This window comes from Tympanuchus pallidicinctus, unplaced genomic scaffold (assembly GCF_026119805.1).
Source record: "Tympanuchus pallidicinctus isolate F22 unplaced genomic scaffold, pur_lepc_1.0 scaffold32, whole genome shotgun sequence".
In the NCBI taxonomy this organism is placed as follows: domain Eukaryota; kingdom Metazoa; phylum Chordata; class Aves; order Galliformes; family Phasianidae; genus Tympanuchus; species Tympanuchus pallidicinctus.
The window spans coordinates 3,998,073-4,024,579 of record NW_026294750.1 but is presented as its reverse complement, the minus strand read 5'-3'; the positions used below and the strand labels follow the sequence as shown (position 1 = coordinate 4,024,579).

The following is a 26,507-nucleotide window of genomic DNA, read 5'->3' as shown; positions in this document are numbered from 1 at the left end:
TCGGATCTGAAGATCAGCCCGTAGCTTTTCAGCTGGCTCCAGTATTTCCTGTCCCCAGACACTGGGGAAGGATCGGGCTGACTGTCAGCACCGCGTCCTGCCCTGTGCTGGCACCTTTCCCTGCAGTGCGATGGGTTTGGTGAGGAGCAGCTCCTCCTGCACGACGCTGCTGTGTTTTGAGTACTGCAGAACTAAGAGCCCTGGGGGCGCAGGCAGGGAGCTGCTGTTCCTGCAGCCATGCAGCCCCATTGCCGTGTGTGACGGCTGCCCTGCAGCACTTGGGCTCATCCCTCGTGCTGCTCCTCTCCCTGCTCCCTGTCTCTCTTCCTAAGGCAATAAAAGCAGTGCAGACACGTTCCCAGCTGTCACGGGGCTGGTGACAAATACCTCTGCTCTTCCTCACGGCCTTTGCTTCGTCCTCTAGGGTTTCCTTCCCCTGCTTGAATGAAGGCTCGAGGGCTCAGGATGGGTCCTATGGAGTGCTGGGTGTGCAGGCACCTCCCAGCCCTATCTCACCTATGTGAGAGATATCTGCAGGGGAGAGTGCTCAGAAGCTCAGGAGCCAAAGTCTGCATCACTCCAGAGTGGGGACTTTGGTCCATTAATGACTTGTGAAATTGCTGGTGGGCATGGATGTGAGTTCGTGGTTTTTGAGGTTACTGCAGGCTGGAAGGCCTTTTCAGTGAGCTTTGGGCTCTGTAAGCTTAACCCAAAGCTAGAACTTACTTCATCAAACACGTCCTCCTTTTTTTTCCTCCTTCTCTTTGGTTTCCATTAGGGCAGCTGATGAATTCCCATCACCCTCAGTGAAAGCAGCTCTCCTAAACTTAAGGGCAGCTTTCCCAGGTGTGAGGGAGGAACTGAAGCAGCGGGAGGCTTGGTTTGTTCTGGCTGTGAAAGCGTGCTGTGTTGGATGCGGATCTGGGGGGGGGAGAGTTGCACGATGCTCTTTGAAAACAGCAGCATTTGAGGTGTTGAATATCAGAGGATCACAGCACGGGGGAGGGTGGGATGGAAGGAGCCCACGGCCCCTGGCCACTTTTGCATGAACCAATTCCCATGTGCAGCAAGGATTCGTGCAGACTGCTTTCTGATGCCGTCTCCGGCTGCAGCTGCATCCCAGCAGCTTTCCTTCTCCCAGCTCCTGCAGAGCCCTCAGGGCAGGATCAGGTCTGTGGGTGCTGCTGCTCTCTGGGAGCAGCTCACTGAGTGATGGCAGTGCAGCAGTTTCCCCTCACGCTCCCTGGAGGGTGGTTTCACTGATGACCTTTGCTGCACCTTTTTGCGAAGGTTTTCAGCTTCCTCAGCTCTGGTGGGGATTTTACAGCTAGATTTCTATGGCGATTGCTTTGCCCCAGCAGAGCCCACCGTGCAGGGCTGCCTTTAGGAAGCTCTTTGTAAGGGCTTCATTGGGATAGAGGATGTTCCTGTGGGCAGATGTTCCCGTGGTCGCTGTGATGTGTGCGTTGTGCGTGAATGGATCAATGAATGGCTCTGCTCCTCAGCCATGCGAGGAAAAACTAAAGCATCTGTTCTGTGCTTGCCTCCTCAGCAAAAGGTTTGAGAGGAGAGGAGTGGATCTGCACAGGTTGTCCTGAGCTGCAGCGAGGAAGGTTTGGTGCTGTGCGTCAGCTGGGACAGCGTGGGGCTCCTGAGCCTTTTGGATGGAGATGAGGAGGTGATCAGGGCACAGGAAAGGTGCCCTGCCTATGCTGAGTCATTTCTGGGCTGCTGGTGTCAGGCTGTGGGTTGGGTGCTGCAGGAAATGGGGAATTCAGAGCTGTTTGCAGAAGGGGGTGGGGGATGCAAGCATGATGGAGACCCTCAGTTTTCCTAAATAAGAGTAAGGAAGCAGTGGTGTGGGTCACTGCATTGGAGAGCATCTCTGCTCCCACGTCGCTCTGATGGTTGGGTCTTGCACCGCTGGGCAGCGGGAAGCAAAGCGCACGTGTTAGAGGTGCAGAATGAGACTGAAGGGTTGTTGGGTTTTGTTGTAGTTTTTAAGCTCTTGGATTGGAAAGAGCACAAGGGGAGAGTATGGGAGAGGAAACCCAGGAGGTGGGGGCTGCAAAGCAATGCACCCTGTCCTGCTGCAGGTCTGTTCTCAATGGGGAAGAAGGTGAGAATGCAGCAGTGCTTGCGTGGGAGAGGTTAGAGCATGCAGTAGGTGGGTGCTGCAAAGCAGGCAGAGAGGTCAGTGCAGTGGACTGAGGCTGTGGATCAGCTCTGTTCTCTGCATTTCATGATGCTGGGTAGCAGGAAGCACAGCACGTGTGTTTGAGGTGAAAAATGAGAGGGTTGTGGCTTTGTCTGAAGCTCTTGATTTGGAGAATCTGAAGCCGAGTGTAGAGCAGCACAGCCCGGATGGTTCCTATTGCAGCAGCAAACGTGGCAGTCTTAATTTGTTCAGCAGGAACGTGAGTAGGAGCTTGAATATTGCAAGAGGTGAAAACTTAAATTTGCCAATGAAAGCTTAATCTCTGCTGCAGCTGTCAGCCCGATGCTCAGTGCAGGGCTGGCTCACAACCGATCACAGTGGTCCCGCTCACCCCTCTTTATCCCCTGGTGCCTCATCTGGTCTGCTTCAGCCTGACAGCCCTGTTGCTCAAAAGCTGACCCACCACTGCAGATCCTCCCCCGGCCCCAAGGATGAGCTGGCACAGCTGAATCACGTGCTATAAAGGTGCAAAGGACAATTTCTGAAGCAGGTGCTGCCTGTGCGTTTCTGCAGGAGATGGGCAGGTCTATGAAAAGCAAGGCATTTGTACCACTGATACTCCCCCATTGACTGCAGATTCAAAGCTCTCATATTTCCCTCTTAAGCATGCACGGTTTCTTTGGCATCACTTAGTTGTGTGCCCACTGAATTTGGCCCATTACCTGCGAGCCAATGTTCCTCCCTGCAGCTCCTCGACACCACTGCAGCTTTTTGTGCCCTACAGACCACTTCATCTGTGCTTGGAATCGCCCTGCAGTTCGAAGTAATGTTCCTACAGGGGAACAACACCCCTCATCCATCCAAATGGAAGCGTGGGGCCAACATGTGGGGCTGGGGCTTTGTGGGTTCTGCTGCTTTGGGGGGAGAATCCCGATGGGTGGGTGTGATTCTGCCCTACTGTGCTCCTGGCTTTAAGGAGAGCAGGTTCAGCTCTGAGCCCTCAGCTGTGATCATTCATGCAGTGCCCAGCTGTTACTGCATCCCGTTGGAAGTTCAGATCTTCTCTCTGCTACCTATCCCTGTTCCTGCCTCCTTCCCTGCTGCTAACTAGCTGTATCTGAGTTAATAAGGCTGAGTTAATAAGGTTAATTTAGGTTGGATGTTAGGGGGAAGTTCTTTACAAGGAGAGTGGTTAGGCCCTAGAATGGGCTGCCCAGGGAGGTTGTGGATGCCCCGTCCTTGGACGTGTTCAAGGCCAGGTTGGACGGGGTCCTGGGCAACCTGATCTGAATGTGGATGTTTGGTGGCCCTGCTGGGCAGGGGGTTGGAACTACATGATCCTTGAGGTCCCTTCCAACCCGGGTGATTCTGTGATTCTGTGATAATAAGCTAAAGCTCCTGCTGTGCTTCGGCTCTTGGTGGATCCCAGCAGTGGGGTGGGGGTGTAGGACAGGAGCTCAGGGGTAGCCCATATCCCCAGCCCTGCCACAGAACGCTTCACACTGCCTGTTTTGGTGGCTTTAATGACACATCTGGACATGCTAGCTATGTGTGCAACATCTAACAATTCTTGCTTTGACATTGCAGGTCTGCGCTGGCAGGCGTCTGGCTGTGGCTGCAACCAAAGCCAGTCCTTCCCGAGCTGCCCTGCAGGATGGCTTCACTCTGCATGGGAACGTTGGCTTTCTGCAGCTTCCACCTCTGGGCCAGCGGCTCCAAGAAGAAGGAGACAGGAGAGAGCAGAGCACAGGCACCAGCAAAGAGGAACGAGCAGGCGTAAGTCTGCGTGTAGTCGTACAGCCACCCTGCAGGAGAGGAGATGGTTATTGAGGCTGTTGGGTTGAAAACCGCTTTGGGGAGATGTGTGGGAAGCAAGGGATGTGTGCTGTCCTTTAAGAATGCCTCAGATATTTTCTGCAGGTTGCCTTAACCCTTTGTGGCTGTGTGGCTGGTGCGTGGTGGCCGGCAGGCAAGGTGTTCTTGGGACCGACATTGCCAGCCCCTTGTAGGGGATGTGAGTTTGCATTGGATTACGTTTAATCCCCAACGTTTTGCTTTTTCCTTTTTAACCACAAGGGCCAGAAGTAGCTGCTGCAGCAGATGTGAGGTCCTGCTGGATAATGAGCTGCTTTGCACGTGTTGGGCTTTGCAACATCTGCGCCGCAATCTCCGCGTTCCCCCAGGCATTTTGAGCAGACCCAGTGCAGCAACCTGTCCAAAGTGAGAGATCCCAGACGAGGGGCTGCGAGCAAACTTGCTTAATAGTAGCTTTGCTGGCACTTGAAAGGAAAACCTGAATTCCACAGAGACTCAGGAATCTGCAGAGGGGCAGGTCGCCTTTTAAAGTGACCTTGAAGTGTTTTGTTTGGTTACGTCTAGTTTCTGGACCTTCAGATTTAAGTGTGTGTATCATCTATTATCTGGGTCTTTCATTTAATTCTTCCTGCTTGAATCTAAAATATGCAAAGCAATTGGAGCTGCTGCTGCCTGTCATAAACCCTGCAGTATATTCCCAAATCTGGCATCCGGATGTGTGGGGTGGGTGAGCAGCACAGTGACCAGCGGAGCTCAGAGCTGCTGCTCATGTGGAGCAAAATTCCTTGCGTGACATCCATGGATTTACACCACTGACAGCAGCAGCTTGGGATCCAGATAAAACAGCAGCAGCAGAGCCTTGTTCCCAGCATTACCTGTGGAACTGTGGGGAAGGAAGCAGTGCTGCTCAGTATGGGGTGACCAAAGGGGACAGATGCCAACGCTTTCCTTGCTGGCGTTTGCAGAGCCATGGAGGGCTTTGGGGAAAGAAAGGAGGTCTCGCACAGTGCCCTGTGGGCTCACCAGCTTTCAGTTTCACTTATCCCATGCCTTTGCCAGATCTCAGCTCTGTTGTTTTTGCTTTTTCTCAGGGATATTGCTTGAGCCCAGGAGTGCCTTTCCAGAGGGCAGAGCCCAGGGAAGCGCAGTGGGGAGGAGGTGGCAACGTGCTCCCTGTGTGTTGTGCAGGATGGGCTGTCATCAGAGGTGGGGTCAGCTTCTGCTCTTTGAAGATCTATGGGATGCAGACCAGGGATGCTGACGTGGCCAACCGTACAACGCAGGCATCCAGAGCAGAGCATTCCAGCTATGATAAGCTCTGAATCTTTTTATTATTACTTTTAAAATCTTCGTGATCTTTCTAAATGCGGGATTTTTCTGGTTGATTTTTAATACACAGAAGCTCTGCTGAAGCCTCAGTGTCCCCTCCTGGCTGGCAGTGCCATGCAGGTGATGCTCCGAGCACAGCACGTCCTTTCAGAGCCTGCATGCCTCTCCCTGAGCAAGAAGGGCCAAATCCTGCTGCAGGGAGCTGAGTGCCTGCAACACACAGCAGAGTGGTGGTTCTGCAAGCTGGTTGGGTTGTTGGAATTGCAGAGCTGCTCTGTGAGGGGCCTGGCACCTCTGGGTTTTGCTTGCTGCACATTTCCTAACAGCAATGCCTAGCACAAAGGCAGCCATGCTGGAGGTGAGAGCATTTAAATCCCTGTGCCAATGCTGCTTTCAGATGACTCCTTCCTCTCCTCCTTTACCTCCCACATTTGTTGGAGCTGGAGTTGCTGTGTGCTGCCTGCTGGAATCAGTTCTGGGGTCTTGAATTACATCGTTTGTTTGGTGCTGGTTTGTTTTTTTCCCCTTTTGCAGTTTGTTACTGATTTCTCCTCCTTAGGAAATAGGTTGTGCCTTCTCCTTGGCTCCCTTGTAGCTTGCCAAAATGATGTTTGTTCTGCCTTGTTCTGCTGTTCAGGAGTGCAGGAGCACCCAGCTATGAGGAGCCTCAGTCCTGGCTTAAGGGCTTGCAGTTAAACAGATTTGCACATAAGTCACCTTTTCATTGCACTGTGATCAGGCTTTGCTCTGCTGTGCACAATAAGCATTTATAACCCATGTCACCCTCATGCTGTGGCTTCCACTGCAAAAACGATGCAAGCTGGGCTTCTGAGGTCAGCATTTCAGGGATGTCAGCAGCAGTGGGATGCACTGAAACCCCCAAGGTCTTTCTTAGCACTTCAGCCCTGTTGTGTGTTCTGCAAGGAGCAGCTGCTGTTGGAAACAGGGAGTTAGCAGGTAGTCCCAACTGCTTTTCATGTCTCCTATGGCAGTGTCGGAGCATTGCAGTAGAAAGCATAGGAAAACTACAGCAAAAGGAAAACTGTGGTGTGCCACAAACCTGGATCCGAGCTGTGACTCATTTCCCTCTCGCCCTCCTTGCAGTGAGGTGGATCAGTGCGACTCCTTGGCTCTGTTGGGCCTCGATTTGTCCCATCTGGATGGAGAAGGCTGATCTCTGTATGGGGCTTCTCACCGAAAGCCTGCTTGCTTTACGAAACCCAGACCCATCCTCGCATCGTCAGGAAGCAGAAGGCTTCCAATTAGCGAAAATAGATTGGAAGCAGAGGGAAAGCATAACCACTGCATGATGCATGGATGAAGGAGAGCCAACTTACTTAGCTCTTTTCACACCGTATGTTATTCTGTCAGAAAATTTCCTGCGCTGGTTTTGCAGGTATTGCTTTCTGCTGGACGTCCATCTTGTATCAGTAGAAGAGATCTTCTCCAGCTCGGGCTATGGATCACTGTGACAGAGTAAAGCACGCTGTCAATGAAACGCTTTAGCTGCTCCAAATTGCATCCATACCCAGAGTTTGGCCAACCTAGAGATACTGATTAGGGAAATCAATCTTTCTCATGCCTGCAGCATGGCAGGGCTGCTGGAGCTCTGCAGCACGGAGGTGGTGTCACGGAGCACAGACGCAGGGCTGTCTTCCTTCTGTCCCTCTGTTTCTGCTTCAGAATTAACAGTGCCCTGATCGTGGTCAAACCCAACGGTAGTGAAGTCGGTGCTGCTGTGCTGTGGGTGCTGAGCTCCTTTCCCATGCAGCTGTCACCCTGTACATTCATGAGCAAAACTGTTTCCTGTGCACAAAGCTGACGGTTCTCAAACGTGTTGTGTTTTATCTGCTTGGACAGAAAAGCCATCCGTGGATGTGCACGGGTAGGAGGCTGATCCAGAAGAAGGTTTTACTACTGGATGCTGGTGGTGGGTATGTGAGATGTGAAGGGTTTACATTACCTGCGAGAGGAGGCCCGCCAACAGCTGCTATCCCAGCAAAGAAGGAAGCAAAGCCCAAATAGCTGTGGAGTTTTTGCACGCCGACCAGGTCGACCTGTTGGTGTAAACGCAGGTAAATAGCGGGAGGGTCGGTGGGAAGCACTGAAGACCTTTTGTGGAGAAGTTCATCTCTGGATGCTGTGGGGTTTGGGGAGGACTTTGAGTCCGGGTCTGACTCAGCCTGGAATCTGCTCGCCTCCCGAAGGTCAGCGCTGAAATTGCAGCGTGCAAAGTGCACTTCTGTCTTCCCACCGTTTGGGTGCACCCTGGGAGGGCAGCCAAGCTGCGAGGATGTTTCCCCATCCAGATCCCACTGTGGCCGTTCTGTGAGTGTCACAGACAGCCCAAGGGTTGGGACCACGCTTACAGCCCTTCGGCTTTGCATTACAGGGCAGTCAATGAATGAATTCGTTCTGCTTCCTATCAGCTTTTAGAAAGGAGGATGCAGAAGGCAATTCAAGAAGCTCCCAGTGCTGCTGCTGCTTCCCATTGCCAGGGCTGGGCAGACTGGAGCCCTGCCATAGGGATTTGGGGGCAGGTCCCTGTCATTGCAGCCCACAGGAGCACAGTGGGGCTCTTCAGCCTCACAAAAATATTGTTACATGTTTTGGAATGCTGTTAGAAATACCATACATTTCTATTTTGTTCCATATTATATTCCATCATATATATATATGTAATTTAAAACTGAAATATCCTCACCAGCACAGGGAGCACCAGAGCCAGGAATCCACCGCAGAAGATGGCGAAGGCCACAGCGTAGGTCATGAGCAGAGGGAAGGTGGTGGCCAGGGGGCAGAGCAGGTTGGTGACACCGCAGAGCACCAGGTAAGCTGCATGGTAATGGTACTTCTTGGTCCAGTTCTGGTCTGCAATCCAGCCTGACAGCAGCTGGCTGCCCGTCTCGGTGATGCCTGCAGGAAGAGCTCACTGAGCCTCAGGGAAAGGTTTCTTACATAGATATCGATCTTTTGCCCAACTTTTGGTGCTTATTTCCACATTTTCGGATGCGTTTGTTAAAAGATCAGAGCAGTGGGGGCTGTCAGCTCCCAATTAGGGGCGTCAGATTAATTGCTGTGCGCTCCTCCTCGAGTCCTTCACAACATTACCTCAATTCTACGCACTGCACAGCGCTGTGGAAGGAAGATTTATTTTTATACAATAAAATGTTTTATGATGACTGAGGCTGGGGCCGTTTTCTTGCCATGCTGTGACTGCGGTGTTTGTGTTGTGTTCTTGGGGGGGTGGAGGGCAGCTTTTTCTTACCTCCCCCCAAGAAGCGAATGTGCCAAATGCCGATGCTCAGATCCAAATTAGTGGTGGCTCCCTTCCTTTCTTTCCCTTCCTTTCTTTCCCTTCCTTTCTTTCCCTTCCTTTCTTTCCCTTCCTTTCTTTCCCTTCCTTTCTTTCCCTTCCTTTCTTTCCCTTCCTTCCCTTCCCTTCCTTTCTTTCCCTTCCTTTCTTTCCCTTCCTTTCTTTCCCTTCCTTTCTTTCCCTTCCTTTCTTTCCTTTCCTTTCTTTCCCTTCCTTTCTTTCCCTTCCTTTCTTTCCCTTCCTTTCTTTCCCTTCCTTCCTTTCCTTCCCTTCCTTCCCTTCCTTCCCTTCCTTCCCTTCCTTCCCTTCCTTCCCTTCCTTCCCTTCCTTCCCTTCCTTCCCTTCCTTCCCTTCCTTCCCTTCCTTCCCTTCCTTCCCTTCCTTCCCTTCCTTCCCTTCCTTCCCTTCCTTCCCTTCCTTCCCTTCCTTCCCTTCCTTCCCTTCCTTCCCTTCCTTCCCTTCCTTCCCTTCCTTCCCTTCCTTCCCTTCCTTCCCTTCCTTCCCTTCCTTCCCTTCCTTCCCTTCCTTCCCTTCCTTCCCTTCCTTCCCTTCCTTCCCTTCCTTCCCTTCCTTCCCTTCCTTCCCTTCCTTCCCTTCCTTCCCTTCCTTCCCTTCCTTCCCTTCCTTCCCTTCCTTCCCTTCCTTCCCTTCCTTCCCTTCCTTCCCTTCCTTCCCTTCCTTCCCTTCCTTCCCTTCTCTTATATCCCCTCTCTGTACACTCCGTGGTCAGACTGGAGGTCTTTGAATGCAGAATGCATTTCTGTGGTTTTTGTGGGTCTGAGCAGAGCAGGGACAGCTGGGAGGACAGGGCCCACACCTAGCAGCCTGAAACCTGCATTTGTTCCCTGCAGAATGCTTGGCTGAGAGAACCACCCACCATCTGAGAGCAGCTCTATCCATGTGCAGCAAGCAATGCTATATATACAGAAGGGAGTAAGGGCTGTGAGCTCAGGCTCTTCCATGAGGATTTATTTTAGAACACATCTCGGGAGCGTTTCTTGGCAAGATGTGTGTTGCATTGCTTGCCTATTTTGCAATTATAAAGGTGGTTAAAAGATTCTCTTGCCTACCGGCCACTGAGATGAAGTAGGAGGCATCCATGCTGCTTATGCCCAACGTCCTGGCTCTGGCTACCAGGTGGATGGTGGGCACGAAGTAGGCCAGGTGGCTGAACAAAAAGGACCAGGTGAAAATGAAGAAGAGGGGATCCTTTAGGGGGGAGAAGTCAATGAGAGGCTGTGGTTTATCCTCCTTGTGCGCCGGGAGGGAGCTGCAGCTCTTCGTGGCCTCGCTGATGATTTCAGGGCAGCAGCTGGCAGTGGGGGCTTTCCCTGGTGCTGCTGTGGTTACTGCACCAGTGCTGCAAGGCTCTGTGCTGGGAAGGTCCTGAGCACTGCATGGCTGTGCTGCTCCATCAGTGGCTTCCTCGAGGGCTCCTGCATCTCCTTTGGGCACTGAGCTCCCGTCCTCATTGCTGGCTGGGGGGCACAGAGGCATCTGGGTGGGGACGGGGCGCAGCAGCATGCTGGAAGGCACGAGGTTCAGCATGATGCCACTGAAAACCAGGAGAGTACCTGCAGCGAGGCAAAAGGGGCTTTTTTAAAATGCATTTTGCTAGGAGAAAACGGGGGAGAAGGAAGAAAGGATGTGATTTGTTGCGAGCGTGAAGAAGGAGGTAGGGGTGTCATGCAGGAGCCTTTATTTGGGCTTTTCTAACTGGAAATCCCTTTATAACACATGCAACAAGTTCAGAGCTTTGCTTGCATTCATTGGAAGTGCTGGACTTTCAAGGTGATGGAGCACAAGTCGGGCTTTCTGTGTTGACTCTGACATATTTAATGACATAGAATAACTACAGCTGGAAAAGACCTCCAAGATTATTTAGCCCAACCACCAACCCATCACCACAGGGATGCTCCCAGAGAGGCAACGCCGCTCCTCCTGCCCTCCCACTGAGCTGCATGCAGGGCAGGAGTTGTGCTCACCCTGCCAGCCATAGGTATCGATGAGCAGCTGCGTGAAGGGTGCAGTCAGGAAGGTGAGGCCCATCCCTGAGCGTGCAATGGCATTGGAGAAAGCCAGCCGGGTCCTGCAGCGCTTGGCCGTCATCACTGCTGCTGCCTGGTATAGGCAGCAGAACCCCATGCCTGGTGCAAACACAAGGGGTCAGTGGCAAAGCTGGGCCATCCTGAGCTTATTTTCTCTATGATGGAGGTGAGAGCAGGGTTCTTCTTGCTGGCTGAGAATAGGATTTCATGCACAGTGTGGGTTTTTGACACTGGGCGCTTTTGCTACGAGTTAAAGAGGGGAGGGATCACAACGTGTGTTGGAGGCAGGGATGAAGGCAAGGTTGGTTTGGTCTGGCTTGTGTTGGATGTGGGATTTTGTGCTCCTGGGTGTGAACATTTGGGGTTTCATGCAGCATCCTGTAGAAAGGGGCTGAGGATGGCCAAGGGGCAGGGACAGCGGGGACACAGCCTGGGTTAAGGGAGCTGCCACTCACCCAGCAGGAGTCCCATGGAGACACAAAGGAAGGGGACACTGGTGGCCTGTGTGCTGAGCAGGCAGCCCCCACTGACCAGCCCAGCCCCGAGGATGGAGGTCGGCCGCTCACCGATCCGCCTGCAGACCACGGCCACCAGTGGGGCTGCATGGGAAAAGAGGCAGAGCTTGGTGCCCAAAGAGCCCAGATCCCCCTGACCCCCACCCTTCGGATACTGATCAGATCCCCCTCAGCCTTCTCTTCCCCTGGTGAACAGCCCCAGAGCTTTTCCACATCAGGAGTTGCTCCAGGCCCCACCATCTCTGCAGCCCAGCGCTGGGCTTTTTCCAGCAGTTCTCTGGAGCTGGGGAGCCCAGCACTGCATGCAGCCCTGCAGATGGGAGCCTCTCCAGGGCACAACACAGGGGAGAAGCACCTCACTCCCACTGCTGGCCAGTTGTACCCCAGGGAACCATTGGCCCTGGCCTCATGGGCACGCTGTGGGCTCGTGGTCAACTGTTGAGCAACCGTTGGTCAACCAGAACCTCCAGGTCCTTCTCTGCAGAGCTCCTTTCCAGCAGCTCAGCCCCAGCCTGCGCTGATGGATGTGATGAAAAGCAGCTGTAGGTGAGGGACCTGAACCTGCAGCACCCTCAGGTCCCTCCCCTGCAGTGCAGTGCTCACCTCCTAGGAAGCGCAGTGAGGACATGATGGAGCCGATCCAGCTGACCTGCTCCGAGGAGCCCCCCACATCCTCCTGGAAAGCCACGAAGAAAATGCCAAAGGTTTTGAGCATTCCCATCACGAACACATTGACCTGTGTCAGAGCAGGACAGGTGAGGTGCTGCAGGGGATGGATGCGCTCCCTCCTTCTGGGTAATTGCCTTTGGGACAAGTTAAGGAGTGCTGGGGAAATACCAGTAAGGTTCCTGTGTCTTGGGGTTGAACCTCACTTGACCCCGTGCAAAACTGGCTTTTCCAGAGCAGCAGAACAAAATGACATCAGAGCTTTGCTTTGCTGTCTGATGAATTAATTTCTGAGCGGGTCTCAGTGGTTGCTCCCTTCCCAAAGGACAAAGGCCAGCTGGTGCCTCCTGGCCCAGGGCTGGGGTTAACCATTGCCAGCTATGGAAGGCAGCATCATGCTCTTTGCTCTGCCTGTCCTCCTGTGGCAAAGCATTCGCCGCCTCTGAGCCTTCCCCTAAATTTTTGCCATTAGTTGGATGGGATCAGGCCCCCAAAATTCCAAAGGTGTGGGGTGAATTTGTGCTCTGCTTACCAGGAAGAAGTGCAGCACCGCTGCCCATGCCCACCTTCGGTCCGTGCCTTGGCTCCCATCTCCCTTCACTGCTGGTGGCTCTGGCTTTCCTTCTTTCCTTTCCCCTGGGAGTGAAATTTGGGGTACATTAACTCCATGCTGTTGTGGTTATCTATGAAGCTTCTCCCAGGAGAACCCCTCTGGTCCTTCTCTGTGAGGAGATGGGGAGCAGCATGTTGTGCTCCTCTACAGCACGTTTTTAAGGACCGAAAATGCTACCCATCTTTTTGTTCGCTCTCACAGTATCACTGCTTGCACGCAGCTCAGCTTCTTTTCTCCTTCCTAAGTTGCTGAAGGCACAACAATTAAGCACTTTCCCTGCTGCTTTAGAGCACGGCGTTGGGTTGGTTTGTGCTAAAAGCCGGGGGCTCTGTTTGCCCCATCTTTGAGCCCCTGGGGAGGCTTTCCCTGCACACTTTCTTCCCATCCACCCATCATCTATCTGTCCCACACGTCCAGCAGCAGCGGAGCCAACAAACCCGACCCCTTCCTTACCGCCTTGCTGCTGCATGCTGGCAAACCTTCCCCGAAGCTGCAGAAAGCACAGAGGAATCTTCTCGTCATTTGCTCCAGAAATGAAGCCCCCCCCCCGCTCTGGTTGCCACCCTCTGCCCCCAGCCTGGCCCTGCGTCCCGTCTCCAGTAGAGATGACGATCAACACAGAACCGAGGCAGGACCTCAGCTGTGAGCCTTCCTCCTCCCTGCTGCTCCAGGCCGGGAGTCCCTCCCCTTCCCCGTCCGGGGCGATGGCAGAGCAGAATTCCTGCCTGGAGGAAACGGAGCCGCCTGCAGGGATCCGACCGAGTCTCCGTGTCCGGTTGCTGGCGCTGATGGATGGAAGCCAAAGCTGTTGGCCCAGCCCAGCCCTGTGGCCCCAGGAGGAGGAGGTGAGCCGCCACCAGGGCAGCAGTGCTGAAATGGGGCAATGCTGCGGGGTTGGGGTGGCTGTCTGTCCCCATGCCTGCTTTACTCCCTCTTGCTGCGGGATCCTGGGGCAGAGCTCTGGAATAAACAGGGATTATCATCCTGGGGTAAACAGGACGGTGTGGAGAATCTTCCTTCCCCTACGGTTGGGCTTTCAGCACATGAATTGAGCTTTTATGTATGTGGGACAGTGTTTGCAGCGTGTGCTACGAGGGCTTGGGGTGCCCGGGGTGCAGGGTGGGAGCATCTGAGGCCAAACCTGTGTTCCAGGTACCCAGCAGCCCTGCTAATGAGTGCAGTGGTCCCAGGGCTCGTTAAAGGAGAGCTGAGTGCCCGCTTCTGTGCTCACACCCCTTTAACTTTTGCTTTTTGAGGAGCCTGTGGCTCTGTAGGTTCGGGGCTATTTAAAATGGGCATCTGCAAGCTGTTTTGAGGAGATGAGCTTGGAAACTGAGCATTAAAGAAAAGAAAGGGGAGGTAAATAACGGGCACTGTGCAGCAGCGCTCACCTCCCAGAGCAGCCAGGCTGGAGGGAGAGCAGAGCCCCATCCCTGCTGCTGCAGGAGGCATTAGCACCAACCTCACCAGCACTGTGCAGAGCAGCCAGAGCCTGCTTCATATAAAACAGCGATGGTGAGATTGGGAACGTCAGCAATGAGTGCAGCAGTAAAGCCTAAGTGTTGTGAATGCAGTTTTACCTCCAACCCTGCCCTATTTGTTGGCATAGGCTCTACTGCAAGCCAGCTCCTTCCTGCTCCCTTGTGTTGAGGAAGCATTTGAGCAAAACAGACAAAGGGGAAAAGCCTTTCTATGGGAATGACCCCCTGCCCAATTCCAAGTGCTTGAATCTCTAACATGAAGAGAGGATCTGTGTGGATGTATTCAGTATATGCTTACAGGTCACACAAGGAACAGGCAGGGCCAACAAGCTTAGGTTTGAACTTCAATCCAAAGCATAACAATATGCAAGGACTCTCACAGAAAGCATAACTAGAGGAGGCTAAACATTTCCTAGGAGAAATTCCTAGTGAACCATTTGCACCTCTTCTACCAGAGGAACCTCCCAGACTTGGTGCACTGCTCTCTTTCTCTACAGCAATGCTAATGAAGAACAGACTGGGAGAAGTCACCTCATTGGGCTTCAGGAAAAGCAACAGGCAACATTTTTCACAGTGGGATCAAGGAGAAGCAGAGGTTTTCACAGGTCATTTATTGATTTCTCCAACAAATAAGGCCACATGCACGCACACACACACACACCTTGTAGTATCTACCATTACACAAGCTTGGTGAGTGACTCACATTTCATCTTTAACAGCACGACTGCTAAAATGTGAGCTGGAAACCCTGATAGATGCATAGGAGCTGGTAAGTAGAGAGGGAGAGCCTTCAGCCCAGATTTGGTACTAGAAGCATGTTCTGCATTGGAACAGCCGAGGACAGACGTTGTCCAGTGAGGAGGAGCTGGTCTGGAGCAGCAGGATGCCAGGGTCAGGATGCCAGCTTGTGCACTGCTACGGTGATGCTGTCATGCTTCTGGATCATGATATTCCTAGAAGAAGGAAAGTGATGTCTGAGGCAGGTGAGAAGCCAGCTGGGAAAGCAGCAGCTGACTTGGCTGGGAAACCAGATGGACAGCTCTGTGCCAGACCTGTCAGTTCTTAGAGCTCTTCACCATACCCACAAAGGGGTCTGAAGAAGCCCTGCTAACCACAATGACACTGCAGCATGGGCTAAATAATGCACGTGGATCCCAAAAGCAAAAGAAATATAATGCTGCAGCAACCACCAACCCCTGAAAGGCTTCCAGCTGCTTCTGCACTTCCCACAACCCGAGGCCCCATGAATCTGACTGCTTTCCATACCCCCATCAGTGACCGCCCTCCCAGCACAGCTTCAGCAATGGGGCTTCCTCCTTAAACAGAAGACACAGCGCTGCTCTGGAGATTTGGGGTGGGGAGGAAAGGAGAGCACAGGGAAGAGCAGCACCCTTGGGCTGGATGCTCACCCGCTGTCTGACTCCAGGCACACCACAGGCGTGTCGGTTGGGTCGGAGGTGAGCTTGGCTGCCTGCTGGGCGAGCACAGAGATGACTCCAGCATGTTCATCTGAGAGCGTTCCTCGGCCTGCAAGAGGGGAGATGTGGGCTGAACCCATGCAGACTGTGATGAGAGGCAGCTCCCCATCCCTGTTTCCTCAGGGCTGTGAGCTGACGTAGTGACCCCCAGATCAAAGAATCATTCGAGTTGGGAGATGTAAAGGCCATCAGTCCAACCCCCCTGAAATGAACAGGGACACCCACAGCTCCATCAGCTGCTCAGAGCCCCATCCCCCTGACTTCCAGTGTTTCCAGGGACAGGGCACCCACATCTCTGGGCAACTTATGCCAGTGCTTCACTTCTCTGATTTTTATCGTAAAAATCTTCTTCCTTATATCCAATCTAAATCTTCTTTCTTTTAATCTGAAACCAACTCCCCTTGTCACAGATACAGCTAAAAAGCCTGTCCCCTTCTTTCTCATAGCCCCCCTTTAGTCACATTCTGGGCTGTGAGGGCACACAACTGGCTCGTGTCCAGCTGCCACCCACCACTGCCCCCAGGTCCTCATCAGCAGGGCTGTGCTCATCCTTACATCCCCCACCTTGTACTGATAACAGGGCTTGCCACGACCCAGCTGCAGAGCTGCTACTTGGATTTGTTACCTCTCATGAGGTTCTCCTGGGCCCACTGTTCAGCCTGCCCAGGTCTCTCTGGAAGGCATCTCAGCCCATAGGTGTATAAACTACAGCCCTCAAACCACCACCAAAAAAAACCCAAAAAAACAAAAAACCAAACCTCATTTAAAGCGATAGGAAAAGCAGGCTGGAGTTTAGAACCATGCAATATCCCAAGCTGGAAGGGGGGCACGAGGATTATCCAGGTCAAACTCCCGGCTCCACCCAGCACCTCCTGAACACGGTGTCTGACAGCAGTGTAACCCGTGGGACCGACCAGAGGCGCGGGGGGTCCCTGGGGGCAATGTGAAGGACCCTGGGGGCAACGTGGGGGTCCCTGGGGGCTCTGTAGGAATCTCCAGGCCCATCCCCGAGCGCAGGCCCGGCCCGGCTGCGTTCCGGTACTCACATCCCAGGTTGAGGCCCTGCGAGTCGGTGCAGAGGACGCCCACCACGGCCGGGCTCTTCATGCTGCGGGAGAAGCGGCAGTGAGAGGCGGTCAGCCCCGCACTCCGCCCGGCCCCTCCCAACCCCCGGCCCGCCCTAGGCCGCGGCTCGCTCGCTCGCTCGCTCGCTCTCCCTCCCTTCCTCCCTCCTCTCGGCCCCTCTCGGCCCCCCTCGGCCTCGCCGTCCCCATCTCCCCCATACGTGTCCTCCAGGTGCTGTTCCAGAGTCCCCTCCATGCCGCCGTACCCCGCGCCCCCACTTCCGCCCTTTTAGGCGGCTCCTGGCAGCTGCGTCGGTCACGTGACTCGCGCGTACGGTGGCTCCGCGGGGCCAAAAAGCGAATCTCGCGCACGGGAACCTCCCCGCTCAGCACCGTTTTGTTGCTCCCTCAGCCTTCTCTTATCCAGGCGAACAGCCCCACTGCTCTCAGCCTTTCCCCATCAGGCGATGATCCAGGCCCCACCATCTTTGCAGCCCACCCCGTCTCCTTTGAACTGGGGAACCCAGCACTGGGCGCAGCGCTCCAGATGGAGCCCCTCCAGGGCAGGGTGCAAGAGAGGAGCACCTCTCTCATCCCATTGGCCATGCTTTTTGTAACACACCTCAGGGTACCATTGGCCTTCTTGGTCACAGAGGCACACGACTGGCTTATGGTCAACTGTTGGTCAAGAGTTGGTCAACCATTGGTCAACCATTAGCCAACCACTTAGTCAGCTGTTGGTCAACCATTAGTCAACCACTGGTCAACTAGGACCTACAGGTACTTCTATTCGGAGCTCCTTTCCAGTAGGACCACTAAGTCCAACCCCCTCCACCCAACCCCTATGGTTTTGGGTGCCCCTGCAGCTCAGGGCTGTGCCCACTGCCCTGGGGAACTGTGCCATGCTCACCACCCTAACATCTTTTCCTAACACCCAGCCTGTCCTTCCCTTGACACAGCTCCGTACCTTTCCTTGTCCCCGTTGAGTTGTGAGGGCCCCACATCCACTCCCACTGAGGATGTGGGGCTGTAGTGGGGTGTCACAGCCGTGCTTGCCCTGCTCTCCACGTGCAGGAGGTGATTGATGGCAGAGCCTGGCGACGCCAGCACTGAGCTGGCTGAAACGCATCCAACTCATGCCTGGCAATGGATCTCAGCATGTCAAGCTGGAAAATTAAAATATTATTGATGGGGAAAGTGAAGTGCAGTGGTGATTTTTCTTAGTTTTATTTATCTTTTAATTTTTTCCCTTCTTGATTGAGCTGGGAGTCGTCACAAGTCAGTCCAATCCCACTGCATCCCCCCGTGCTGGGTGTCCTGCCCGACCCAGAGCCCTATTTTTGGGTTATTTTCACACTCCTATGTAGAGACACAGGATAAAAGGTACAGTTGTGCCCTTCCCCACAGGGACCCCAAAATCACAGCTCGTTGTCCATTCCCTGCAGCAAAGCTTTAGAACTTCTGGAGGAGGAATTTCTGAGGACTGGGAGAAATTAATTCAAGACCAGGTGGAGACTTCAGCAAAGCAGGAGAACAGCTGCCACTTCAAAAGGAATGCTGGTCTTTGGAAGGGGAAATGGCCAGGCTATTTTTAGGCAATTAACTAGACAATTTAACACTGGACTGATGCTATGCAAGAGAAATTCTGCTGGCAGTGACAGCAGGGAGCAAAGCTGTACTGCTGTTTGGCAGCATAGACTCCAGGGGAATGGTACCTCAAAGTCCAGGGCTGGAGAAATTCCACTCAGCGGGTCAAAATCATGAATACTCCATCAATTATGGAGAAAAAAAATAGAGATTTCCTTGCAAGCCTTGTGTAAAGGAGCATCGCCACCTCCTGGGCTCGCATGGCTCTGGGCAATGGGAATGAGTTGGTCCTGGTCAAACCCAAGCCATGGGAGCCCAAGGCAAGCAACGGCCATGGCTGTGCATTTACATGGATTCACAAAGCTTTCTCTGTCCCTCGCACCCTCCCACGATGTATAAATAAAAGCAGATGCTGACGGTTCATCCTTTCCTGTTTTTAAGCCTCTCCAGCAATCCCTGCTCTTGTTTCCATGTGTTCCCCACAGACGCTGCAGATCGGACCTATGGGGGCACATCCTCAGGATGTCCCACATCCTATGAACCCCAAATCAGGACATTTACACACTGTGTTCACATACGAACGTGCTCTCATTCCCAAACAATATATTTGCTCCTTATTTCATTCTCCACAACCGAGTTTGTCTTTCTATGGGAGGGGCCACGCCATTGCATTCTGTGCTTTACCACCCAGGACGGACCTTTCTTTCCATTTTCTTTTAGCTCCATAACTGCAAATTCTTGAGTTGATTCTCAGCTCCACCTGTCAGGGATAAATATGCACATGCCTGGGAAATCCAGCTGTGTTAGCTGAGCTGAGCAATAACCCAGGGAAATGGATGGGGGCGGGATGGCTGCTCCATGAGTATTCCACCCCCCTTCCTCGGTGGGAAAAGAATATTTCTTGCCTACTATTAGCGATGCAGGTCTCATCTGCTTGCTCTGAGCTCGTCGGGAGGGGAAAAAAACCCAACAAGCCAGCCAGGCTGGAGGGGAGGGCAGGGGGTATATATATATATAGGTATATAGGGGCGCGGGCGGCGCGGGCAGACGGCACCATGCGACGGCTGCTGCAGACCCTCTGCCTGCTGCTGCTGCTGCCCTCACACCATGGAGCTGTCATCACAGGGGTAAGTGCAGCCTCAGCATGCTGGCACTCAGCATTTTGGGTCATTTTATGGGGTTTTTTTGGGGGGAAATAGGGCGCCAGTGGTGCTCAGCTGCTTCTCTTGCTCTCTGGAGTGCGTTGGTGTTTGATTTGTGTTGGGTACCGCTGTGTTTTGCTTCATCTGTGCAAAGGGGGGGCTGAATTTGCTGCCCTGAGCTCAGCATGCTTTGAACTTGCCCTACGGTCTCCCACCTGCACGGTGCAAAGTCACGTTTGGTGCAAACCCAACTGCCTGCCTCTCCCACCCTCCCTGTTTGTGCTGAGAAGACAAACACGAGGTGCTTGAACTCCAGCATTGCCTTTCCCTGTTTGCTTTGGGTCATTTTCTGCTTGGTTTTGCAATGTGTTGGTGCTGTTCCCTATCAATTCTGCTCCTTCTTCTCGTGCTGCTCTGAGCACACGTGAGTGTGAAGTCATCCCACAGCAGTGCAGCTTCTCCCTCTATTTCTCCTCTAAGCATTGGACCCATGCAGGGAAATGGGGTTTTTTTTTCCAACTGGGGAGAAAGATAGCTTGATGGGGAGAATGATCCTGAATTAGGCTGGGAGCAGGGCAAGGGCAGCCAAGCTGTGGTCTGTCATTGGTTTTTAGCATTATTTGGGGGCTAAGAGGGTTTTTGGGTGCTTGGGGAGAACTGGATTGCTTTTGGGGTTTGAGCTGCAAGCTTCTCCCCTACACATCGCTCCTTTTCTGCAAGCACGTTGGACCTTCATCCTGCAACCCACCCCAAATCCAGGCTGCGCCACAAACCTCCCATCCCACCCCAGAAAGGATGGGCTGTGAGCATCCCTTACCTTCCTTGGCTGCTCCCCCTGACCTGGAGGGGGTGACCAGGGCTGTGGGGGGCAGGCAGGCTGACCCCATTGCTTTTCCCCAGGCCTGTGAGCGGGACCCGCAGTGCGGCAGTGGGACGTGCTGTGCTGTCAGCCTCTGGCTGCGGGGTCTGAGGATGTGCACCCCGCTGGGGCAGGAGGGGGACGAGTGCCATCCCTTCAGCCACAAGGTACCTGGGGGTCCCGAGGGTGGGGGTCCAAGCACTGGGTGGGAAAATGAGCTCAGTGCACAGGAGGGAATCTCAGTGCATCTTGTGGCGTGGAGAGGGGATGGGACAGGTTTGGGATGAAGCTCTGGGTATCGCTATGGGGGTCTGCAGGGAGGCACGGTGCAGCGCTGTCATCCCATACGGTGTTTTCTTGCTGTCCCCACCGCCCTAAACCCATACGGTGCCTTGGGAGCAGGGGCTGAGCAGCCCGACACATTCATTTAAAGCGAACTGCTCCGAATTGATTTGTAAATGCGCTGCCAAACGGGGAGACGCCTCGTTAATACCTCAGAGCCTCCTGAGCGCCGCGCTCTGCATCCGACGAGAAGCCCCGACGTGTTCGGATTATCCCAAACTGCCATCCCTCTTCCAACTGCAGACACCCGGCCCCCGGGGGGCTCCTTCTCTGTGCCCACAGATCGATTGTGAAAGATTTAATGATCCCATTCCTTCTTCTGAGGAGGGAACAAAAGCGGAGGGATCAGAAATTCATTTCAGAGGTATTGCCGCGAAACAGCTGAGAAGAAGCAGAGGGAAATTCCCAGGGCTTTGGTCCTGCCTGATTATTTTTCACTCGCTTGCAGCCCGAGGGCTGGCGCGGGGTCAGGGTTGGGTCAGGCTTAGGGTTCAGTCGGGGTTGCGTTCGGGATTTGGGTTAAGGTTGGGTTGGGGTTTCTGCATTCTGTCTCGCATTTCTCTCTGCAGGTCCCATTCCTGGGGAAGCGCCAGCATCACACCTGCCCCTGTTTGCCCAACTTCAGCTGCTCCAGGTTCCTCGATGGCCGCTATCGCTGCTCGCTCGACTTCAAGAACTTCGACTTTTAGGTGATGGAGCTGCGAGTTTCATCCCAGCCTGCAGCTCCCAGCGCCCATTTCTCACCCCTCTCTTTGCTCAGTGCACTGTATCCCCCCTCCTTCCCCCCCCCAGACAACCCTGCAAGCACTTTTCCAAGCATTGCTACAAGCCATGTGCATGGGGAAACTGAGGCACGGTCAAGCAAAGCTGCTCTGGCACATTGCTTAGCAAAGCTGTGCCCTCAGGGCAGATGGAGGACAGCAAATCTCTTTGACCTCCAAAATCCCTTTCATGGAGCACAGCCTGCATGCAGTGGATGCTGTCAGCCAGACTTCCTCCATCCTTTCTTTTCCTGATGAAATTTGGGAGGAGTGAAATTTCTCATCCAACCTGCAATTAAGAGAAACATCTACCAATTAGCTCGGCTAATTAGGGGTTGGGTTTTCCCAGGTGTTCAAGCTCTGGTGCAAAGCATCATGCGATGCTGTGTGTTTATTTGGGGGGGTTGGGGTGGATCTGTCTGCTGCCCAACGGGGGTCTGTGGGATGTGGGGAGTTTTCTACGTCAGCTTCTATTTCTGGTGGTCAAATTTGAGAGGACAATGCATCCCTTAAAGCAGCAGCCGTGCTTGAAGGCAAAGCTGGCCGTGGGGCATGGAAGTGCTCTGTCCTCCCTTCTCCTCTTTAAGGTGCATTTTTACCAGGTTTGGTGCTATTGTAGTAACTGTTTCTGTTTCTAAGGATGCCCACTGGATGGCTGTGTTGATGGAGAACATAAAATCAACAAGACTGGGAGAAAGCTTCCCCACCCTTCTGTCTCCCCCAGTGAAATGTTGTATTTTGGGTGAAAATAAAACATTGCAATGCCTGGGTTGATTTTTATTTCGTTGTGTGGTTTGTTGTTGTTGCTTTTAATATGCATCAAAATAAATCCTTATCTCCATGAGCAGCTTGGCTAAGAAACAAACCTCATGTATCTCGTTGGTTTGGAGGGGATCAGATATAAGGAGAAAATCCTTTACTCGGGGGGTGGTGACGGGGATGGGAAGATGGGAATGGGCCTTCCTTTGTCCTGGTGGGACTGAGCAGATGGGAATGGGCTTTCCTGGAGGTGTCCATGGCTGGGTTGGATTGGGCCCCGGGCAACCTGTTCTAATGCCTGGTTTAGTGGTTGGCAGCTCTTCCAATGGCTGGTGCTTGGAACCAGAAGGTCTTTGAAGTCCCTTCCAGCCCAACTATTCTATGATTCTGTGATTCCTTGTGTCCTGGTGGGTCTGATCTGATGGGAATGGGTGTTGCTTGTGTTTGAGGGGGATGCTGGATGCAACCCTGCAGCACGCACGTGTTGCTGGTTCATCCAGCCCTGCCTGTTCCCACCGCTGTCCAGATCAACAGAACAATTCCAGCTGCTTCCCATTACGCAGGTGAAGAAATCATCATGAATCCCTGCTTTACCCAATGCCAAGATCGGGGCCCGTTGCAGAAAGCTGCTCACCTTGCAGCGGGGGGAAGAGCAGCATCACTTCAAGGCCAAACAGTGGAAACTGCGATAGGGGACTCAAACAACGGAGACAAAAGGGGTCTGTCAGCTTTGCTCCGCTATCATCAGAGAAACCCAACCCCTACCGTGATGCTGGTGGCTGCCTCTGGCTTTTGGGACCTGGGGGGGCTCAAACAGGAGCTGATAGGGGGCTCCTTACATCCCTCTGCCCCAGCCAAGCCCCCAGTGAGCAGTGCAAGCTGATGCCTGTTGCAATTAGCAGCGCTGCTGATAGCAAGGTGCTCATTAAGGTGTTTAATCTTGGGTTAATGGTCTCCGTATCGCTGGGCACACAGCACATGGAGAGGGGTGGGCATGCTGCGGGGGTCACCTTCCCCATGGGCTGTTTGCATCCCACTTAACTAATTGGTTTTGCAGATAACAGAAGGCCAGGACGTGCAGGCAGCCCTCAGACCCATGTCCCCACACTGAGGGGCCCCCTTCCCCATTCCGACCTGGGACAGACCCTCTGTAGTTGGGAGGGGGGGGGGAGTTTGCACAAAGCTGGGGTCCCAGTGCTGCTTGTGCTTCAGGTACCCAAATGGAAAGCGATTCCAAAATTTGGTGCCCACAGTCTGGTGGGGATGAAGGATTTGGGGTGGTAAAGGATGGGGGCAGAGCGGGAGCACCTTGCTGTCCCCACGCCCCTGGTGACGTGTGGAAGTTGGGTGTTGTTTGCCATGGGTGCCAGCACCTGGGTGTCACCGGGGTACCTTGGCCGGGTGCCCACAGGTGGGGACGGCTCCCAGCCTGCCCTTGGCCCCACAGGTGGGGAGGACTGGGGTTATTTAAGCCACGGGGCATTTCTCCTTGCAACCCTGCATCCTTGGCACAATGCAATTCCTGGTGCTCCTGTGTGTGGTCCTTGCTCTCTCCGACGGCATCACCAGGTGAGTCCCTGCAGCATCGCTCTGCACTGATACCAGCACTGCTGGATGCTGCTGCAAGCTCTGTTTTTCTTTTTCCAGGCTGCCCTTGGAGAGGGGGAAGAAGCTGAGAGAGATCCTCCGGGAGAAGGGCTTGCTGCACCGCTTCCTCCAGCATCACCACTACGACGTCGGCACCAAATTCCCGCATGCTTTTCCTGATGTTCTCACTGTGGTCACCGAGCCCCTGCTGAACACCCTGGACGTGAGTGCTGGCTTTGACCCACGGCGGGGAAGCCTGGGGTGGTTTATGGCATGCTCATCCCTGTGACTGTGCCATGCGTGGACCAAATCCTGAAGGGTTTCTCCCAAAAGTTGATATCTTTCACCTCTTCCCATCCAGCAGCTGTGCTGCAAGCTGAGTGTTCCCATGCATGCACAGAAGGCTGTGAGCCTGGGGCAGATCCATGGCCAATTATGCCCTAAAAGCATCTCTTGATCCTGTCTCATAGATGGAATACTATGGGACCATCTCCATTGGCACCCCACCGCAGGACTTCACTGTGGTCTTCGACACCGGCTCCTCCAACCTCTGGGTTCCCTCTGTCTCCTGCACCAGCCCAGCTTGCCGTAAGTAACAGTGGGCAGGACTCCCTATTTTGGCAAGGCAACACGTCCTGGGCTTACAGCTGCAGGATCAACCCAGATTTTGGGGTGACGCTGCTCACAGATTGGAGGGGAGCAGAGTGAGGCTCTGGGTCCCGTTGGATCTGCACAACATGCTGACGGGATGAGTGTTTGGGGTGTAGGAGCTGCTGCTCCATGGGGTTCTACTCCATGGGGCTGTGTGTGTTGCCTCAGTTTCCCTATCTACCTCAAAGGAGTGATGGGTTATCCTACAGATCCCTGGCATTAGGATGCAGCAGGGATGTACAGCAAATGTTCACAGCTAAATTGTTCCTGCAGCAGGGTAATAAATGGCAGGTCTAAACAGCAATTCAGCAGGGTTCCGACTCCCACGCTATCCTTATGGCTCAGCCTAGCTGAAAATCTTCATTTTTGGTTTCCTACTTACCTTCTAGAAAGCCATCAGATGTTTAACCCATCGCAGTCCTCCACCTACAAAAGCACGGGGCAGAACCTGTCCATTCACTATGGCACTGGCGACATGGAGGGCACCGTGGGCTGCGACACCGTCACTGTAAGTGTCACGATGGCATCTCAGAGGCTTCTTCTGTGCCTTCTCCACCCAATTCCCACCTGCGTTGCCATGTCCCAGAGCTAACAGTGCTGTCCCCATCCCTAGGTTGCATCACTGATGGACACCAACCAGCTCTTTGGCTTGAGTACCTCCGAGCCTGGCCAATTCTTTGTCCATGTCAAATTTGATGGGATCTTGGGCTTGGGCTACCCAAGTTTAGCTGCTGATGGAATCACTCCAGTCTTTGATAACATGGTGAATGAGAGCTTGCTGGAGCAGAACCTCTTCTCAGTCTATCTATCCCGGTAAGAAGCGTCAGTCCTGAGGGCTGGGGGAGGCAGCGAGTGGGTTTGGTTCAGATCATTGCACTTGCTGGGCATCCCAGCTCCTCCACTGCCACTGATGCTACATGGTGCTGTCTGTGTGTCGTGATGGATAGGGACAGGGGAGCACGCTGCTGTTGTGCCATGGCCCTGCTGGTGCTCAGCAATGAGAAAGTGATCATGGTGTCACAGACAGCATCTGATCCACGGCACTCACAGCCCCTTGTTTTAAGATGACAGCCCTGGCAAACCCTTTGGTGCTTTTCTTTCATGTGTCATCCAGCGAGACAATGGGGAGCATGGTCATCTTTGGGGGAATTGATGATTCCTATTTCACTGGCTCCATCAACTGGATTCCTGTCTCTTACCAAGGTTACTGGCAGATCTCCATGGACAGGTAACGAAATGACTGCTGATGTATGTTCATTTCTAACCGTTGTTTCTCGAGAGACCCATGAACCTCGTAGGCTTTCTGCTGGCGTAACACAACACGGTGCAGGAGGCCAAGGGACCAAACCCCACTGTGATTTGGTGATTCCCTGATGTGGGGATGCTTCTCCTCCACTGCTTCTTCTCTTGCACTAAGCCCGTTCCCTTGGGGCTGTGTTTGAAAGCATCACCAGGATGCAAGGCCTTGCCTTTTCTTCCTTCCCTCCTGCCAGCATCATCGTGAACAAGCAGGAGATTGCATGCAGCAGTGGCTGCCAAGCCATCATTGACACTGGCACATCCCTTGTGGCTGGGCCGGCCTCAGACATTGATGACATCCAAAGTGCAGTCGGGGCCAATCAGAACTCGTATGGAGAGGTAAGAATGTCCACATCCTCCTCTGTTAGTGCTCCATGCAGCCTGGCACACACCTGGCTTCATGCCTGCTTCCACACACCATATCTGCAGCAAACCATCCCTGCTGCCCCAGTCCTCCACATGACTCTCCCAGTCTCCAGTTTACACCAACCAAATCAAATCCCCCCCCATTTTGCCCCATCAACGTGTTGCCTCTTACCTCAGAGCCTCTTTGCTCTGCCCTCTGCAGTACAGCGTGAACTGCAGCCGTGTCCTTGCCATGCCTGATGTTGTCTTTGTCATCGGTGGCATTCAGTATCCCGTGCCTGCCTTGGCTTACACCGAGCAGGTAAGGAGAAACCATGGCAACAAAGCCAGTCTCCATGTCCTTTTACTTTCTCCAGTGGCTCTCACAGCTTTGGCTTCTCCATGAGAGTTGGTCATGAGCCTGTAGAGCAACCCAACAAAAAAGCTGCTAACCCACCTTTTCCCCATTTGCCTCCTCTGGCTCAAATGCAGAATGACCAAGGAACCTGCATGAGCAGCTTCCAGAACAGCTCTGCAGACCTCTGGATCTTGGGAGATGTCTTCATCAGAGTGTACTACAGCATCTTTGACCGGGCCAACAACCGTGTCGGACTGGCCAAGGCTGTTTAGATCTACTGAGATGACAGCAACCAGACCATGACTGTGTTTTTCAGTGCAGCAAGAGGTCTCGT

The 26,507-nt window shown here is 53.5% G+C and overlaps 5 protein-coding genes and 1 long non-coding RNA gene across 10 annotated transcripts in view; 4 read left to right on the top strand and 2 right to left on the bottom strand.

Moving 5' to 3' along the window:
- Positions 1-3,661: 3,661 nt before the first annotated feature.
- SLC16A4 (solute carrier family 16 member 4) lies at positions 3,662-13,068 on the bottom strand. Of its 5 annotated transcripts, none has more exons than XM_052698444.1 (9): positions 12,914-13,068; positions 12,380-12,483; positions 11,785-11,917; positions 11,122-11,265; positions 10,604-10,765; positions 9,689-10,192; positions 8,007-8,218; positions 7,266-7,359; positions 3,662-3,963 (listed from the first exon to the last, which is right to left on the bottom strand). In XM_052698444.1, the coding sequence occupies exons 1-9, from the start codon at positions 12,927-12,929 to the stop codon at positions 3,719-3,721; spliced, it is 1,614 nt and encodes a 537-aa protein (XP_052554404.1). In that variant the 5' UTR covers positions 12,930-13,068; the 3' UTR covers positions 3,662-3,718. The 5 variants fall into 5 exon arrangements, with proteins under 5 accessions (XP_052554404.1, XP_052554405.1, XP_052554408.1 ...); XM_052698445.1 differs by having other exon boundaries at positions 11,785-11,857; XM_052698446.1 differs by having other exon boundaries at positions 3,854-6,768.
- LOC128088198 (uncharacterized) lies at positions 7,255-8,484 on the top strand. The gene is made up of 2 exons (XR_008210177.1): positions 7,255-7,377; positions 8,010-8,484. It is a non-coding gene; the product is annotated as an uncharacterized LOC128088198 (long non-coding RNA).
- PROK1 (prokineticin 1) lies at positions 13,061-21,952 on the top strand. Its single transcript, XM_052698479.1, has 3 exons — positions 13,061-13,305; positions 20,113-20,238; positions 20,983-21,952. Exons 1-3 carry the CDS (start codon positions 13,066-13,068, stop codon positions 21,100-21,102), a joined length of 486 nt encoding a protein of 161 aa, XP_052554439.1. The 5' UTR covers positions 13,061-13,065; the 3' UTR covers positions 21,103-21,952.
- Positions 14,536-16,818, bottom strand: LAMTOR5 (late endosomal/lysosomal adaptor, MAPK and MTOR activator 5). Its single transcript, XM_052698480.1, has 4 exons — positions 16,705-16,818; positions 16,466-16,527; positions 15,351-15,468; positions 14,536-14,894 (listed from the first exon to the last, which is right to left on the bottom strand). Exons 1-4 carry the CDS (start codon positions 16,737-16,739, stop codon positions 14,834-14,836), a joined length of 276 nt encoding a protein of 91 aa, XP_052554440.1. The 5' UTR covers positions 16,740-16,818; the 3' UTR covers positions 14,536-14,833.
- A 1,246-nt stretch (positions 21,953-23,198) lies between the features above and the next one.
- KCTD20 (potassium channel tetramerization domain containing 20) overlaps positions 23,199-26,507 on the top strand; it is a 130,722-nt gene continuing 127,413 nt past the window's right edge. Inside the window, exon 1 of the mRNA XM_052698465.1 lies at positions 23,199-23,210. The gene's annotated coding sequence lies outside the window, so the exon portion shown is untranslated. The remainder of the gene's footprint in view (positions 23,211-26,507) is intronic.
- LOC128088194 (embryonic pepsinogen) lies at positions 23,447-26,445 on the top strand. Its single transcript, XM_052698478.1, has 9 exons — positions 23,447-23,502; positions 23,581-23,743; positions 23,991-24,108; positions 24,561-24,679; positions 24,785-24,984; positions 25,286-25,399; positions 25,665-25,809; positions 26,039-26,137; positions 26,308-26,445. Exons 1-9 carry the CDS (start codon positions 23,447-23,449, stop codon positions 26,443-26,445), a joined length of 1,152 nt encoding a protein of 383 aa, XP_052554438.1.

What these genes read in the sequence shown, in the direction of transcription:
- SLC16A4 (XM_052698448.1), bottom strand. Translation starts at nt 12,438, where the DNA reads ATGGGAGCCAAGGCACGGACCGAAGGTGGGCATGGGCAGCGGTGCTGC. An exon ending in CTCACTGCGCTTCCTAGGAG is followed by an intron (nt 11,266 to 11,784) that starts GTGAGCACTGCA and finishes TTTCCCATGCAG; the next exon opens with CCCCACTGGTGGCCGTGGTC. An exon ending in CTCCATGGGACTCCTGCTGG is followed by an intron (nt 10,766 to 11,121) that starts GTGAGTGGCAGC and finishes TGTTTGCACCAG; the next exon opens with GCATGGGGTTCTGCTGCCTA.
- PROK1 (XM_052698479.1), top strand. Translation starts at nt 13,066, where the DNA reads ATGACGATCAACACAGAACCGAGGCAGGACCTCAGCTGTGAGCCTTCC. An exon ending in TGTGGCCCCAGGAGGAGGAG is followed by an intron (nt 13,306 to 20,112) that starts GTGAGCCGCCAC and finishes GCTTTTCCCCAG; the next exon opens with GCCTGTGAGCGGGACCCGCA. An exon ending in GCCATCCCTTCAGCCACAAG is followed by an intron (nt 20,239 to 20,982) that starts GTACCTGGGGGT and finishes TTCTCTCTGCAG; the next exon opens with GTCCCATTCCTGGGGAAGCG.
- LAMTOR5 (XM_052698480.1), bottom strand. Translation starts at nt 16,739, where the DNA reads ATGGAGGGGACTCTGGAACAGCACCTGGAGGACAC. An exon ending in GAACAGCACCTGGAGGACAC is followed by an intron (nt 16,528 to 16,704) that starts GTATGGGGGAGA and finishes CTTCTCCCGCAG; the next exon opens with CATGAAGAGCCCGGCCGTGG. An exon ending in GCAGGGCCTCAACCTGGGAT is followed by an intron (nt 15,469 to 16,465) that starts GTGAGTACCGGA and finishes CCCCTCTTGCAG; the next exon opens with GCCGAGGAACGCTCTCAGAT.
- LOC128088194 (XM_052698478.1), top strand. Translation starts at nt 23,447, where the DNA reads ATGCAATTCCTGGTGCTCCTGTGTGTGGTCCTTGCTCTCTCCGACGGC. An exon ending in CCCTGCTGAACACCCTGGAC is followed by an intron (nt 23,744 to 23,990) that starts GTGAGTGCTGGC and finishes CCTGTCTCATAG; the next exon opens with ATGGAATACTATGGGACCAT. An exon ending in CTGCACCAGCCCAGCTTGCC is followed by an intron (nt 24,109 to 24,560) that starts GTAAGTAACAGT and finishes CTTACCTTCTAG; the next exon opens with AAAGCCATCAGATGTTTAAC.